Raw genomic sequence first — 15,971 nt, 5'->3', positions numbered from 1 at the left:
GATAAGTGGCATAAATCGAGTGGATAGCCAGAGACTTTTTCCAAGGGTGGAAATGACCAATACAAAGGAGCATAATTTTAAGGTAACTGGAGAAAGTATAGGAACATATCAGTGGTACCTTTCGTTTTAAAATACAGAGAGTGGTGTGTGTGTGTGGAATATGTTGCAAAGGTGATGATACTGGAATATACATTAAGGTCATTTAAGAAACTCTTAGATAAGCATATGGATGATATGAAAATGGAGGGCTATGTAGGAGTGAAGGGCTAGATTGATCTTAGAGAAGGTTAACATGTCGGCACAACATTGTGGGCTGAAGGGCCTCCACTGTGCTCTAATGTTCTATAACTTTGTCAATGTTATCACTTGCAGTGCCAGTACTTATTTCATTTAAAGATTTTTGGGGGTTTTTAATAAACAGTTTGAAAGATTTCTAAGCTGTGCTGCTTTAGCAGCCTTATCTATTTTCCCTATTGGAACAGGATCAGATTGGAGTATGGAACTTAAAACCAGAAGGAGAAACTATCTACAGTTTGCACATTCTTGTGCAGACTGGTAGGTTGATTTGCCATTCTAAATTCCCCTTAGTACCGAGACGAGTGGTGGAATCTGGGGTGAATAGAATCTATGGGTGAATGAAAATATTGGGATTACTGTAGGATATGTGTAAATGGGCACTTTATGATTTCGCTGAAGGGCCTTTTTCAATTCTGTACAAGACTCTGACCCTGTAAGAATGAAATTTTCTTTGGCCTTACATATGAGGGAAATAATTTAAATAGCCATGATATACCAATCGGTCTTGCACATTGCAATGTTCACATTTATTTTAAGAGGATTAGAATATAAAAGCAAGGATGCAATGCTAAGGTTCTATAAGGGATTAGGTCTGACGTGCATTTGGAATATTGTGAGCAGTTTTTGGCTCCATATCCAAGAAAGGATGTGCTAGCATTGGAGACGGCCCAGAAATAAAAGGGCTCACATATGAAGTGTGTTTGACGGCTTTTGGCCTGTATTCGCTGGAGTTTAGTAGAACAAGGAGGGATCTCATCGAAATCTACCAAATATTGAAAGGCCGAGATACAGTAGATGTCTTCAACAGTCGAAGAGTCTAGGATCAAAGAGCACGGCCACAGAATAGAAGGGCATCCCTCTAAAAGAGAGATGAGGAGGAATTTCTTTAGCCAAAGGGTGGTAAATCTGTGGAATTCATTCTCACAGACAGCTGTGGAGGACATCATTGGTATATTTGGGTAAAGTGGACATCGGTAGGTTCTTGATTAGTAAAAATATCGAGGTACTGGGAGAAGGCAGGAGAATGGGGTTGAGAGAGAAAATCCAATCAACCATGATCGAATGATGGGCTGAATGGCCTAATTCTGCTCCTTTGTCGTATGGTTTCTCATTTGGAAGGAAACCTTTCAGTTGTGCTTAAGCTTTATAGACTGAGCTAATTTTAGTTTGCAAAGTAATTTGGAAATGCAATGGACAGTGAAACCCAAAGGCATAGCAATAAGCTGGATTTATGTGAAGGAAAATTTACCTTGAAGGGCACTTCAGAAGTTATGCAAAACAATACAGTTCAAATGACACAACACACACAAACCATGAATTTTAGCCTTTGTGGGACACATCACTTTTTTTAAGCATATAACACTGCAGTGGGATAGCATAAAGTATTACAGCTGAATAGATTGGGTTATTGCAATAAGAGATTGTTTGTCTTCAGGTACAGAATATCATGCCTTGCAGTTTCAATTCAGTCAAAAATATTAACACTGTGGACCTTCACCTCCAAAAACAATGGCTTGAAATCAACATTCATGTACAGTTTAAAAAGGAAGTACTACTATCTAAATTCAAGTAATCAATTCACATCATTTTTATGCTTAGGCACTTTAGCACAGCAATTAGTTTTAAGAAAACTAATTCAAATGCTTCGACCTGTGAATATTTACAAACAATCTGCCGCAATTATTATAACCTGCATTTATAGATAGCTTTTAAATAAATAAAACTAAAATAGCAATTCAGAATGTTATCAGTTAAAATTATAAGCATCACAATATATTTCTTGCTTTTATATCACAAAATTTTAAATCCTCATGATGCTAGAACAGATTAAATAAAGTTCCTTATTTCAGTTATGCCTTTTTGAAGTATATTGCATTAAGACTGGTAAAACTCTTTTCATGAACCACATGAATACAACCAACTTGCCACTAACTCATGAGAAATACGAACACTACTTCTGGTAAATTACACAACTTTCCTGTAAGGAAGTCTTTACAAAGAATAACAGCCAAAGGTGATTCATATCAGCATCCATTTGTGCATTCTGATTCAAACAATAAGCTACAAAAAGTTTGCATCAATTGTTAAACTTTATTGAAGGGTATGTTACAGAGCAGAAAAGTCATAGGTGGAGAATTGCAGTTAAGAGTACAAGCAGCTGTGGGCACAATCATAAATATGATAAGGAAGTGTGATCTTTGCAAGATGACAGAGCTACAGAGAGTGCTTAGATTTAGAGACTTACAGATTTAGACATTTACCGCACAGTAACAGGCCTTTCTGACCCAGCAGACCCATGCCACCCAATTACACCAACGTGACCAATTAACCTACTAACCCACGTCTTTGGACTGTGGGAGGAAAATGGAGCACCCAGAGAAAATCTACATGGGCATAAGAACATACAAACTCCTTACAGGCAGCGGCAGGAATAAAATCCGGGGCGCTAGCACTGTAATAGCATTACGCTAACTGCTATGCTACAATCCACCATACAGTTTGGGGAGAAAGGATGCAGCATTGAAATGTTTCCAAGATATGGAAGGGACAAGGGCATGAAAGGAATGAACAATTTTCATCTGGGGTGGGGGGCCTTGGGCCAATATAGTTCTGCAAGGATATGATGCACAATAGAAAACATGCAGCAGAGTTCTGGCTAAATTTAAACATCATGGAGGAGAGGTGACAAGAGTATTTGAATAACACAGATAAAATGCTGGAGGAACTCAGCAGGTCAAGCAGCACCTACAGAGGGAAATCAAGTCAACTTTTTAAGCCGAGACCTGCTAGTATTTTAGGCAGTTTCTGGACAAGTTTAATGTTGGTCTTATATCTCATTGGCAATGGCCCAGAACCAAGACCCATGGTAGCTAACAGGTGAGAAGACATGACTGGAATAAGCAATGGTGAGGGGGGGGAGAGATGAAGAGTTCACAAATGTAAAATGGTGTGAGAACCCAGTAATAAGACACTGAGTCAGAATCAGGATTCCATCGTGCAGCACACAGACCTGGCCTTGCACCTCATTGTCAGCCTGCACTGCATTTTTTCTTTACTGCAATCTGCATTGTTACTGCTTTTCCCTAATACTGCCTTGATGCACTGTTGTGATGAAATTATCTGCATGAATGGCATGCAAAACAATGTTCTTTTTACTGTACCTCAGTATGTGTGACACTTCTGAAATAATCTCTACAATCTAGAACATAGAATAAAAGGTCAGTGTCATTATGTAATATTATGGTTGAATTTACAGCAGTGATACTAGACCTGAGAGTTTCAGTTACCTCACTCAGGTTTACTTGGCTTCTTCTACAGAACCAAGTCGCTACAGAATTGCTTTAACAGAGCAGACAAATGTTGCATACCTGCAGCACTGGTTAATAATACCAACTGGTTAAGTTCTTTGTTTTCATTATAGCTGACCTCCCCTGATCAGCACAAGCTCTTGTAAGAACAGTCATACCCTGCTCAATGTTGTCACCTCATTCTTGGACTCTCTCTGTGCTCCCAATGCGTCTTTTATTGCTAGATATATTTGAGTAGATATTTTTCCATCTTTAAAAGCATTGTGCTTTGAAGGATGGGAAAGAACACAAGCTTCATAAAGTACTTGTCCCCACAATGCCAACAAAAGATTCCTCTCACAGCAAGTTTTCAAAGCAATAGGAATGCAGAGTGAATGTGTCCTCATGGAATGTGAGACTAGAGCAATTAAATTCCACTGTCGTAAAAGTGCCACCTCTCCAAGAATTCTCCTACTGTCCAGACTATAAAGAGGCCACTGAGTGTATGTTCATGGTCTTCTGTTGATGAACACCTCAAGGTTCGACATGTTGTGCATTCAGAGATACTTTTCTGCACACCACAGTTGTAACATGTGGGTGGTTGAGTTACTGTCACCTTCCTGTCAGTTTGAACCAGTCTGGCCATTCTTCTCTGACCTCTTTCATTAACAAGGCGTTTTTGCCCAGGAACTGTCGCTCACTGGATATTTATTGTTTATTGCACCATTCTCTGTAAATTCTATAAAGACTGTTCTGCATGAAATTCCCAGGAGATCAGCAGTTTCTGAGATACTCAAACCACACCATCTGGCACCAACAAATGTTCCACGGTTAAAATCACTTGGATCACATTTCTTCCCAATTCTGATGTTTGGTCTGAACAGCAACTAGAACTCTTGACCATGCCTTCATGTTTTTTGCATTGAATTGCTGCCCAATGATTGGCTGATTAGGTGTTTGCATTAATGAGCAGATGTACCGAATAAAGTAGCCAATGAGTGTATATTGACAAATCAGTGCTGCCCGGATTGAGTGCAGATGAATGGAGGGGTAGTTCTAGGTACAAACAGAAGGTCAGTTGGCACTGGAGTAAGGGGAGTCAACTCAGTATTTCACATGCCTAAACTGGATTAGTGACTCACTGAGCAGAGAAGTCATTAAGTGTTGGCAACTCTCTGCTAATTCTATTTGCACACATGGCTTTTGAAGACCTGCCTCACTATGATCTCATGATCAGCTATCCTGGTATCAAAATTTAAATACATTTCAGAAACATAAAGCTAAGAATTATTCTGTGCACACATAAACATAAGGGATTCTACGGATGATGGAAATCTTGAGAAACGCACACGAAGTGCTGAAGGAATTCAGCAAATCAGGCAGCATCCATGGAGGGGAATAAACAGTCAATGTTTCGGGCTGAGACTTGTCTTCAGGCTGAAAAGGAAGAGGAAGAAGCCAGAATAAGGAGGGGAAGGAGTACAAGCTGATAGGTGATCACAGAAAACCAGGTGAGGGGGAAGCTGGGTGGGTGGGGGAAGAGGCATTCAGTAAGAAACTGGGAGGTAATAGGTGGAAGAGATGAAGAGCTGAAGAAGAAATGTGATAAGAGAGGACAGTAGGCCATGGAAGGAAGGGAAGGATGGGAGGGACTAGAGGAAGGTAATGGAAGGTGAAAGAGAAGAGGTGAGAGGGGAACCAGAATGAGGAATGGAAAAAGAAAAGGGGAGGAAGGAGAAATTACCAGAAGTTAAAGAAATTGATGTTCAAGCTATCAGGTTGGAAATTACCCAGACAGAATGAGATGTTGCTCCTCCGACCTGAAGGTGGTCATATTATTGCGATGGCATTGTTGTTTTAACAAAGAAAACTGAAGTAAACACTGCCTACCTGCATATGCGTTAGCTTCGTTCAGCAGATCTGTGCATGTGTGAACATCTGCAAATGCACGAATTCCTAAACAATTGGTTGGATGCAACTGGGATTGTAGGAAATCACAACAAGCTGTCCTTACATCCATTAGTTGTAACAGACTAGCTGCAGGCAACAATACCTAAAGACAAAGGTGGAAAGCAAATAAGGCTTAAAATCTAGTTGCAACAAACAATCTGATGGAGGAACTCAGCTGGTCGAGCAGCATCAGTGAGAGGAAAGAAACTGTTGAAACTAGGAAAAAATACTAATTTCTATGAATTGTGTAGCCTCAGTCTTAAAAGTCTCATTTCCAGCAGATTAATATGAAGTCATGTCAGATTTGGCCCAGTGGGTAAAAAAAAATCTTACCTTCTCATCAGAAACAAGATTATGGTTTTAAGTCTCACTGTAAAGGCTGAACCAGAATAAATGAAGCTGACACACTATCCAGAATTTCAGATCACACATAAAACTGAATCCTTCACCAAGAAGCCATAAAATATTTGAAGAGCAGAAGAGTCATCCTAAGAATACTGGCTAATGTTTAGTCCTCAAACAACATTCCTATCACATTATTTCTGAAATCTTTTATACTGATATGAAATTATTTAATTGAATGCTTAATACATCTAAATAAGTTCAATTGTAAACACAGCTCATATTATTAATATGTAAACAGAAAACACAAATACCATTGGTGGATTTCATAAAACCTCAAATAAAACTATTTGTCCCATTCACGCACTTCCTCATATTGTGTACTTTCTCCAGTAATTTTCACCTTTCAAAGAGTTCTTTACCTATTAATTCATGCTACTTCCCAAAGTAAAGACAAAAGCAACATTTTTCACATTGATGAAAAATTAAACCATGTTTATTGGATATTTTGCTAAACTGTACACAAAAGCTTTAAGCTTAGTACAAATATCAAAATTCAGATTTTAGTTTCCTTTACTAATATACAGTATCTTCAATTTAAAATGTAGTATTGCAAAATGCATTAATAAATATAGAATATCTAAAGTGAAATTAAAGAGATTTTAAAACTTTATCAATAGCCAGTTTCCAATCACTGAAATACAAGATTTTCTCCTCAGTATTGTATTAGAATACTGTATTGAATACTTTATCAATAGCCAGTTTCCAATCACTGAAATACAAGATTTTCTCCTCAGTATTGTATTAGAATACTGTATTGAATACATGTATTGAAATCACACTCTAGTTCAGACAGATGGTGACAGGAAATAAAGTAAATCCCAAGGTCATTTTAACAAAGGATTTCCTATTGTACATTTTTACCAATACAATTCTACTGTATCACAGTAAAGGAAAAAAAATGAATTTAAAAGTGTTGTCTTCCCTCCAACCAAGATTTGGCCTTGATTCTGGGATTTAAAAAAAATATAAAATGGCACATTCTAAAACTATTTAATGCTCCTTTCAAGGATTCCAACTGCTGAACTGTTAATGATGTTTAAAGGTCTCATCACAAGAAGCTTTCATATTTGCAGTCTTAAGTGGTTAAGTTTCCTTTCTGGTATGTTGAATGCTCAATACTGGTAAGCAACTTTGTGAGCAAATGAGACCAATGTAGCACTCATCCATGTAATAAGTCCTTAAAATGCAAGGAACCCTGAAGCATTGTACCACCACATTGAACAACATTAATAATCTGCCTAAAAAACTGGAATTTCTAGCTGGTTGCTCAGTAAAACTTGCTTACTTTAGGCAGTATTCCAATTACTTATAATATTCAAAATCTTAATTTTGTTTACTGTTAAGGCAAACACTATTGTAATACAAAGCACTGATTTAAGATTTCATTTGCATGTTCCAGATTGATTCCCATTACACAAGTGCAAAATACATTAGAAGTAAACACAGATTTTTGTAGTCTCGATTCAAGCAAATTTCAATATTTATGTTTGTGCTTTCGAAGCTACCCTCTCTTGCAAATGCCTCCATTTGTTGCTTCTACATATTGCCTACCCTTTCAAAAACCAAAGTCAACCTGTGATAATGCAGATTAGATTGTATACAGACCAACACCAAAAAAGAAACTACGAGGGGTGATTGATAAGTTCGTGGGCCTATGGTAGAAGCAGTCAATTTTAGAAAACCTTGCACATTTATTTTTCAACATAGTCCCCTCCTACATTTACACACTTAGTCCAGCGGTCATGGAGCATATGAATCTTGGACCTCCAGAAAGTGCCCACAGCAGGGGTGATTGATACGTTCGTGGCCTAAACTAGAAGGAGATGAGTTATACAGCTCTTGTTACATGCATGTGCAGTTCAACTCTGAATGATTATGCTGAAAGTTTGAAGTTAATAACTCATCTCCTATCTTAGGCTACGAACTTATCAATAACCCCTGCTGTGGACCACTTCCTGGAGGTCCAAGACACCGACTTTTACAAAGAAGGGATCCGTATGCTCCACGACCGCTGGACTGTGTGTGTAAATGTAGGAGGGGCCTATGTTGAGAAATAAATGCGCGAGGTTTTCTAAAATTGACTCCCCATACCACGAACTCCTTAGGCTACGAACATATCAATCACCCCACGTACGTTTGCTGACAGTGAATAGTACTGGGATCAGTTAGACAACATAGTTACAGACAGCAAAACAAAACAATGAACAATTTGTATTTGTGGACAGAGAGGAGAGAAGGGGCACTTCTTTATACGAGAAATATTTTTCTTCAGTTAAGAGGTCTGTTTACAAACCTGTGGATCATCATGTCTCATTTTGACTGCTAATTTTAACCAACTATGAAAAGAACTCATTGCATTTCAGCATTTCTGGTATGATGAAATTGGGATTTGTTGTAACAAAAAAAAATGACAATGTAAAGTGTAAAGCAAATAGAACCAACAGTAGACATTAAAATAAGATGTCAAACTCAAATTGTAGAATTCATAAAATGATGCATAAAATGACATACAGGCATATTTCAGATCTACAAGCTAGGATGGCCTCTGTTCAGCTTCAGCCTAACAAGTATGCTTATTATCTACATACCCAAGTGAGGACAAGTATTATTGACAAGCTGAACAGGGAATCAACCATCCTGAAGCACTAGCCATTCCATGCATTCAAAACTTAACACCAGTCCCACTGATGGTTAAGGTCTCCAAATAGTTAATCTCAGGCCTCTATAAACCCAATTTGTAGTTTTTAAACTAATGGCATTTAATCTATCACATATCTGCGAGAGACAGAGAGACAGAGAGGAGCTAGACTAACTTCCAGTATATACCCGAATAATAAAAAGCTGTAGTCTTGACCTTGAGGCACACTATCCCAGCTCCCCTACTACTGTATTTTTGTGTAAAGGAAACAAGTGGCAAATAAACTTTGTGGTTGGCAAGACTGTCTGGAACGAGCTCTAATAATTTGAATGCAGCGGAGAACATTTGGTAAAAACGCATGTCAAAAAAGCCTTAAATCTTGAATTCCTGTTCTCCAAACAGAAAAGTATTGCATAAAAATGACAACATATTAATTTCATACACTTTCCAAGAATACATCTGCTGTCAGGACGGCTGTGGTGAGGAAGAGAAGTTATCCATCTCTTCGTAGACTGTGAATTTGCTAAGAGGGTGTTGGGAAGGGTGAGAAGTCTGGGTCCCAGGTCATCCCCGGCAGCTACGTAACATAGGACTCTGATGCAGGATGTTCTCAGAGTTCATACTGATACAGACATCAAATGCTGCTGGATGGTCATCAGCTTGGTGTCTTTACTGTCCATACACATTCAAATGTATTCATCAGTGCAATGAATGTCATCTACAAGGACTTCAGTAAGCCTATTCACACAGGAGACTAAGAGGTTAATAGTCCAAAAGTTTGCCGCCCGTGGCATAGAGGGAACTAGATTTGTAGTCTAAGCAAACTTTGGTCAGATTTGTGAGACATAATCTTTGCTGAAGAGACCCATGCAGACTCCTCGTCGATCTCTGTCTTTCCAAGTCAATTTAAATCTTATCCCTCAATCTCTTCCAATGACACAATAGCGGGGACAGCATGGTAGAGTAGTGGTTAACATAACGCTCTACCATACCAGCAACCCAGATTCATTTCCTGCCGCTGCCTGTAAGGAGTTTGTACATTCTCCCTGTGAATGTGTGGGTTTCCACCGGGTGCTCAGGTTTCCTCCCACAGTCCAAAGACATACCTTTTAATAGGTTAACTGGTCATTGTAAATTGTCCTGTGATGAGGCTAGGATTAAATAGGGGGATTGCTGGATAGCACTGCTTGAAGGGCCAGAAGGGCGAAATCCACACCGACACTGTATGTCAATTTTAAAAGAACATTTCTATTACTGATTTAAGCCCATGGGCCTGCAGTTTCCACGCTTATCCCTGCTGCCTTTTTTAAACAAGTGACCGACATTAGCTATCTTCCAGTTTTCAGATGCCTCACCCTGACTGACAAAGATGCAAAATCATCAGAGCCACAACAATCTCCACTCTCGCTTCCCTTAGCATCCTAAGTCTCATTATTAGTTTCTCAACTTGAATGGCTGAGTTGCTATTTCACTTTATAAAAGTGTGGCAGCCATAATTAAAACTACAGAAGTTATTGATTGCAGTTCATGAAGCTGTCCTGGGATAAAATCTTGGCGCATTTTCACGTTAATATTTATTTAATTAGTGATGTTTTTGGTCACCTTCACCCCCAGTCAATAGAAAACAATCTTAGCCAGGTAAACCATAAAGAGTAAAGCGTGTTCGATGTTATATTAATAGAGTGACCTTCACGAACAAGTCCATCAGATTTAGTATGATTTAAAAAGATGCCTCTTTCTCTAAACATTCTCTACAATAATGTATTCCCTTCTTCTGAAAGCATTTTCCCCATGATTCCAAGGAAGGTAAAACTCATCTAAATAGCTTTTACACTTTGTTAAATCACGTACTGGCATTTAAGCTAATGAGAGGCAATATAATCAAACATGATTCTGTCCTAATCTGATGCAAATTGACGGCTTACATCAAAAGATAATCAAATATTGCACCTCATCCCAAACGGCCAGTGTTAAGTACAGCACCCTTAAGTACCACAGTAATGCTGTGGCTAGCACCAACACTATGACAGCTTGGGGTGCCACAATTCAGAGTTCAATTCCAATGTCATCTGTAAGAAGTTTGTACGTCCTCCCTACGAAATGTGTGGGTTTTCCCTGGGTGTTCCTACTGTACTGTAGGTGTACTGTTTAGCGGTTTAAATGGCCATTGTAAGTTGTCCCTTGATTAGGCTAGGGTTAAATCGGGGGTTGCTGGGTGATGTGGCTTGAAGGGCTGGAAAGGCCTATTTCGTGGGGTGAGGTGAGGTGACAGTGGTAATGGATGGATGTCCCAAGAAGAAAAGCCATGTTCTTATAATTAATTATTCCATGGATGGAATAATAGACACTTGTTAAAAAGAATGGGTGAGGAAAAAGTCTGAGGAAAGAAAGAGAATAAAACAAAAGGTTTCTTCTCAAATATTTTAGTTTTCTTTATACAAATGAAGGACTTCTTTTGGTCTTTCTAATCTCAACACCTGAGTTACTGTATGGGTATCCAAAAATCTAACAAGAGCTTCAAGTTCCTAGGAGTGAACATCACCAATACCTTGTCCTCGTCCAACCACATTGATGTCACAGCCAAGAAAGCTCATCAATGCCTATACCTCCTCAGCAGCCTAAGGAAATGTGACTTGTCCCCGTCATCCCTGACCAATTCTTGTTCAACGTACCATACAGAGCATTCTACCTGGATGTATAACGGCTTGGTATGGCAACAGCTCAGCAAATAACCGTGAGAAACGAGAGTTATGGACACAGAAACAAATCACCCTGTCTACACTTCCCACCGTCTCAGTAAAGCAGCCAGTATAATCAAAGACCTCACCCAGCCTGGATATTCTCTCATCTCTCCTCTCTCATTGGGCAGAAGATACAAAAGCATGCATCACTAGGCTCAAGGACAGCTTCTATCCTGCTGTTAACAGACTCTTGAATGGACTTCTAATATGACAAGATGGACTCTTAATCTCACAATCTACCTCACTATGATCATGCACTTTATCATTTATCAGCACAGCACTTTCTCTGAAGTTGTTGCACCTTAGTTTGTATTGTTATTGTTACCTTGTTCTACTCAATGCACTGTATATGAACAGTATGCAAGGCAAGCTTTTCACTGTACTCCAGTACAGGCAACAATGATTCACCAGTTCCATTTCCCTTCAAGACAAGCACAACATCATTGGGCAACATGATTTGGAGGGACTGTAAAGGTTGATCTTAAAATATTTAATCCCAATTTCTTTTGTTAAATGTATATGCAATTTGCAGCTCAATATTTCATCACAGTGCATTAAATAGCTTAAGTCTTGCTCTGCTTCGTAATCAAAATGCAATGGAAATTATTAGAGCAGTATAGAAATATTAACTTACAGACACTTGGACTAAGATTGTTAGAGAGTGGTTAGACATCAGTTTTGTTCCCAAGGCCAGAATCTTAAAATATTTGGTCCCAAATTCCATTCTGTCCAACTCTTTCTTTCCAGATCTCTCGTTTATACTTCAAGAAATATGCTAGCCAGCAACATCTAATAAAAGCCTATAGATATCCATAGCTACCTCAAGTACAGCTTCCTTCTAAAAGGATCCATTACATTCTTCTAGTTCCTCCATCAATATTGTGTTTGTTCCAGTAATCTTCCACACAGGTGCACCTAAGTTTTCCTTCCTCCTGAACCATGGCTTCCCTTGATCCATGGCTAACAAAGACTTTGACCACATCTCGTCTATTTCTTGAAACTGTACTCTCATCCTCTCCCTGGTCAGAGAAAGAAAGTTCTTGCTTTCCACCCCACCACCTCTGCACTCAATAGATCAATAAGATTCCAGTAGCAGATTCATCATCCCCTCCCTTCAGCATTTCAAAAAGGCATTGCCTTCAAGATTCTTTCTTGATTCATCCTTCCATATCCACCAACCACTCCAGTTATTATGGCACTTTTCCACACAAATGCAGGAGCTGCAACACTTCTCCTTGTAGCTCTTCCCTCCCGACCAGCCACAGACCCAGAAAGTTCTTCCAAGTGATACAGCAATTGGGATGCTCTCCTTCCAACCTAGTACACTGCATTAAGTGTTCACAATGTAGTTTCCCCTCCAATGGTAAAACAATATGCAGATTAGTCATACACCACAGAAACAGGACCAACGTGCCCGTAAGGATCACAATGCCTATCTTCTCTAATTCCATTTTCCTGTATTTGGCCCATTTCGCACTATTCCTTGCCAATCAATGTGCCTATTCAAATCATCTTTTAACACTGTGATTGTACCTACCTCTACCACATCTTTTGGCAACTTGTCACATTTGGCTTCTTTAAATATTTCCTCTCTTACCTTTTAGTTATGTCCTCTGGTTTTAGACACCCCTACCATTGGAAAGAGACCATGACTACCTCTACAAGATCACCTCTATGCCTCCCGTGCCCCCTTACAACAACCTCAGTCTATCCAATCTCTACCTCTCCACAGATGCTGACTGACCTGCTGAGTCCCTCCAGTATTTGTGTATTGCTCTATCCATTATGTTTTTTAACTGAACCCTTCCATTCCAGATAATAACATGCTGAACCACCTTTGCACTTGTTTAAGCAATATCACATCCTTTAATTGTGTTAACTGGTATTTCAAGTATGGTCTAATCCATGTTGTGTATAACTGTAACATGACATCCCAACTCTTATACTCAATAATCTAGCCTATGAAGGCTAGCAAACTAAACCCCTTTTGCCCAACGTCTTAATTCCAATTCACATTCCTGTTCCAACATGTCAGGTCATGGCCACCTCCTGTGCCACAATAAGGCTATCCTCAGGGTGAAGGAGCCTGTCTGGGTTACCTCCAACCTGATGGCATGAATATTGATTTTTCCTTCTGGTAAAAAAAAAATACTCTCACCCTCCCCTCTTCTTCTATTCCCCAATCTGGCTCTTACCCTCTTCTCACCTGTCTATCACCTCCTCCTCGAGCCCCTCCCTCCCTTTCTACTATGGTCAACTCTCTCCTGCAATCACATTCCTTGCTCTCCCTTCACCATTCCCACCCACCAGGCTTCACCTATAACCTTCTCGCTATCCTTCTTCACCTCTCCCCACCTTCTTATTTTGGCATCTTCCCCTTCCGTTCCAGTCCTGAAGAAGTGTTTTGGCTCAAAATATCAACTGTTTATTCATTTCCACAGGAGCTGCCTGAACTGCTGAGTTCCTCCAGCATTGTGTGTATGCTGCTTTGGATTTCTGCAGAATTTCTTGTGTTTAAACTAAACCCCTTTCTCATTATTCTAATCATCCATGCTACCATTTTCAGGAAACCATGAACATGCACTTTCGGATCCCTCTATTCATCAAGACTTCCAAGTTCACTGTCATTATTATACTACCTACAGTCTTGCGAGACCATGGATCTGCGCCTGGAAAGTCTTCACTCTCCAGGGCGCAGGCCTGGGCAAAGTTGTATGGAAGACCAGCAGTTGCCCATGCTGCAAGTCTCCCCTCTCCACGACACCAATGTTGTCCAAGGGAAGGGCATTACTACCCATACAGCTTGGCATCAGTGTCGTCGCAGAGCAATGTGTGATTAAGTGCCTTGCTCAAGGACACAACACGTTCCCTCGGCTGGGGCTCGAACTCACAACCTTCAGCTAACTAGTCCAACGCCTTAACCACTTGGCCCAGTACATATACTCTATACGTACAGTATATGCTATATATGTCCAACCAGTATCAAACATTCCAAAGCACATTACATCATGCTTGTCTGGGTTAAATTCCATTTGCCACTGTTCCCCCCAACATTCCAACTAATCTACACTTAGTTGCCACTTTATAAGGTACCACCTTTACCTAACAAAGTGGCGACAAGAGCGTACGTTCCTGATCTTCTGCTGTTGTTGCCCATCCACTTTAAGGTTTGATGAGTTGTGCAGAGATGCTCTTCTGCACACCACTTTCATAAAGCATGATCATTTGAGTTACTGTCAGCTTGAACCAGTCTGGCCATTCTCCTCTGATATCTGTCATTAAGACAGCATATTCGCCTACAGGACTATCGCTCGATATTTTTATTTTTTGCACTATTCTCTGTAAACTCCAGGAACTGTTGTGCATGAAAATCCCAATAAATCAGTAGTTTCTGAGTTACTCAAGCCACCTTGTCTGGCACCAACAATCATTCCATAAGTCAAAGCCACTTAGTCACTCTGATGTTTGGTCTGAACAATAACTGAACCTCTTGACTCTGCCTGCATGCTTTTAAGCACTGAGTTGCTGCCACGTGATTGGTTAATTAAATATTTGCATTAATGTGGTGTACGGGCGTACCTAATAAAGTGGCCGAGTGTATGTTCCTCTGCATCCTTTCACAACTTCCTTACCTATATATTCATTAATTTTACCACACACTTGTTCATCCAAGTCTTAGGTATGGCAAACAACAAAATTCCAAGCATAAATCCATGTTGTACATCTTTGTTTACAGAAAAATAATGAACTTTTCACCACCTAACTCTGGAATCTTTGCCAAAACATCTTGAACCACACATCCTAACTTTCTGGACCAGCCAACTGTGCAGGACCCAGTCAAAGCTCTTGCTAAATCCATGAACCACCTTGCCTTCATGAATTTCCAAGTACTCTCCGAAAACTTGATCAGGTTTGTGAGGCACAATTTTGCAGGGTCAAAACCATATTGACTCTCTCTAGTCAATTTTCCGCTTATTCCTACTGACCTCCATGAGTATGGGAACAACATTCAGTACCCTCCAGTCATCCAATTTTTCACTCGTGATCTCACCCAGGGCTAAAGATGCAATAAAGATCTGCATCAGAAGCCTAGCAATCTTATCCCTTGTTTCCCATAACCCTAGGATTGATTTAATCAAGCCCCAGGGATTTGTCACCTTAATGTTAATAAATATCTCCAATGGCTCCTTTTTCTTGATACATAGATGTTCGAGACTATCAGCGTGCACTGAGTGACCCCTTTCTAGAGGCAACTTAGAGCTTCATGTTGCCTGCCGCTTTAGTTCTCCATTCACTCCCATTCGCCTGGCTTTATGTGCAATTATTATGAGGCCCAATATAAATTTGAAAACTGCACTATATATATCAGAACTAGCCATTAGTGTTTTAACTCATCCAGCATGACATTAGCCCTGTTTTTCATTTTCAATAAACTATTGGCCAAGTTACTTGGTATATTCTACTTATTCTACTGCTATACATTTTGCAATTTCTGTTCCTTTATATGCTCACTCTCTTAACTGCCCTCATTTTACAGATCTGGTTATTTTCTCTCACTGCCCCTAATAACTCATGAACTGAATGACTTCCACAAAATATTCCACAGCATTCCAGGCTTTATTTTGACAGAAGTATTTCCTTTGTTCCATCTAG

The 15,971-nt window shown here is 39.6% G+C and overlaps 1 protein-coding gene across 6 annotated transcripts in view; it reads right to left on the bottom strand.

The window, feature by feature from the left end:
- Positions 1 to 15,971, bottom strand: part of LOC140200479 (kelch-like protein 3) — a 100,290-nt gene that overhangs the window by 67,731 nt on the left and 16,588 nt on the right. For 5 of the 6 annotated variants that reach the window (XM_072263855.1, XM_072263857.1, XM_072263859.1 and 2 more), the window contains one exon: positions 5,475 to 5,637. In XM_072263855.1, coding sequence (XP_072119956.1) covers positions 5,475 to 5,637 — 163 coding nt within the window. Of the gene's footprint in view, positions 1 to 5,474; positions 5,638 to 11,643; positions 11,737 to 15,971 lie in introns of those variants that run through there. The other variant, XM_072263861.1, reaches the window with a different exon arrangement.

This window comes from Mobula birostris, chromosome 7 (assembly GCF_030028105.1).
Source record: "Mobula birostris isolate sMobBir1 chromosome 7, sMobBir1.hap1, whole genome shotgun sequence".
Classification (NCBI taxonomy): domain Eukaryota; kingdom Metazoa; phylum Chordata; class Chondrichthyes; order Myliobatiformes; family Myliobatidae; genus Mobula; species Mobula birostris.
The sequence above is the reverse complement of the archived record's forward strand: the minus strand, read 5'-3'. Positions and strand labels throughout refer to the sequence as shown.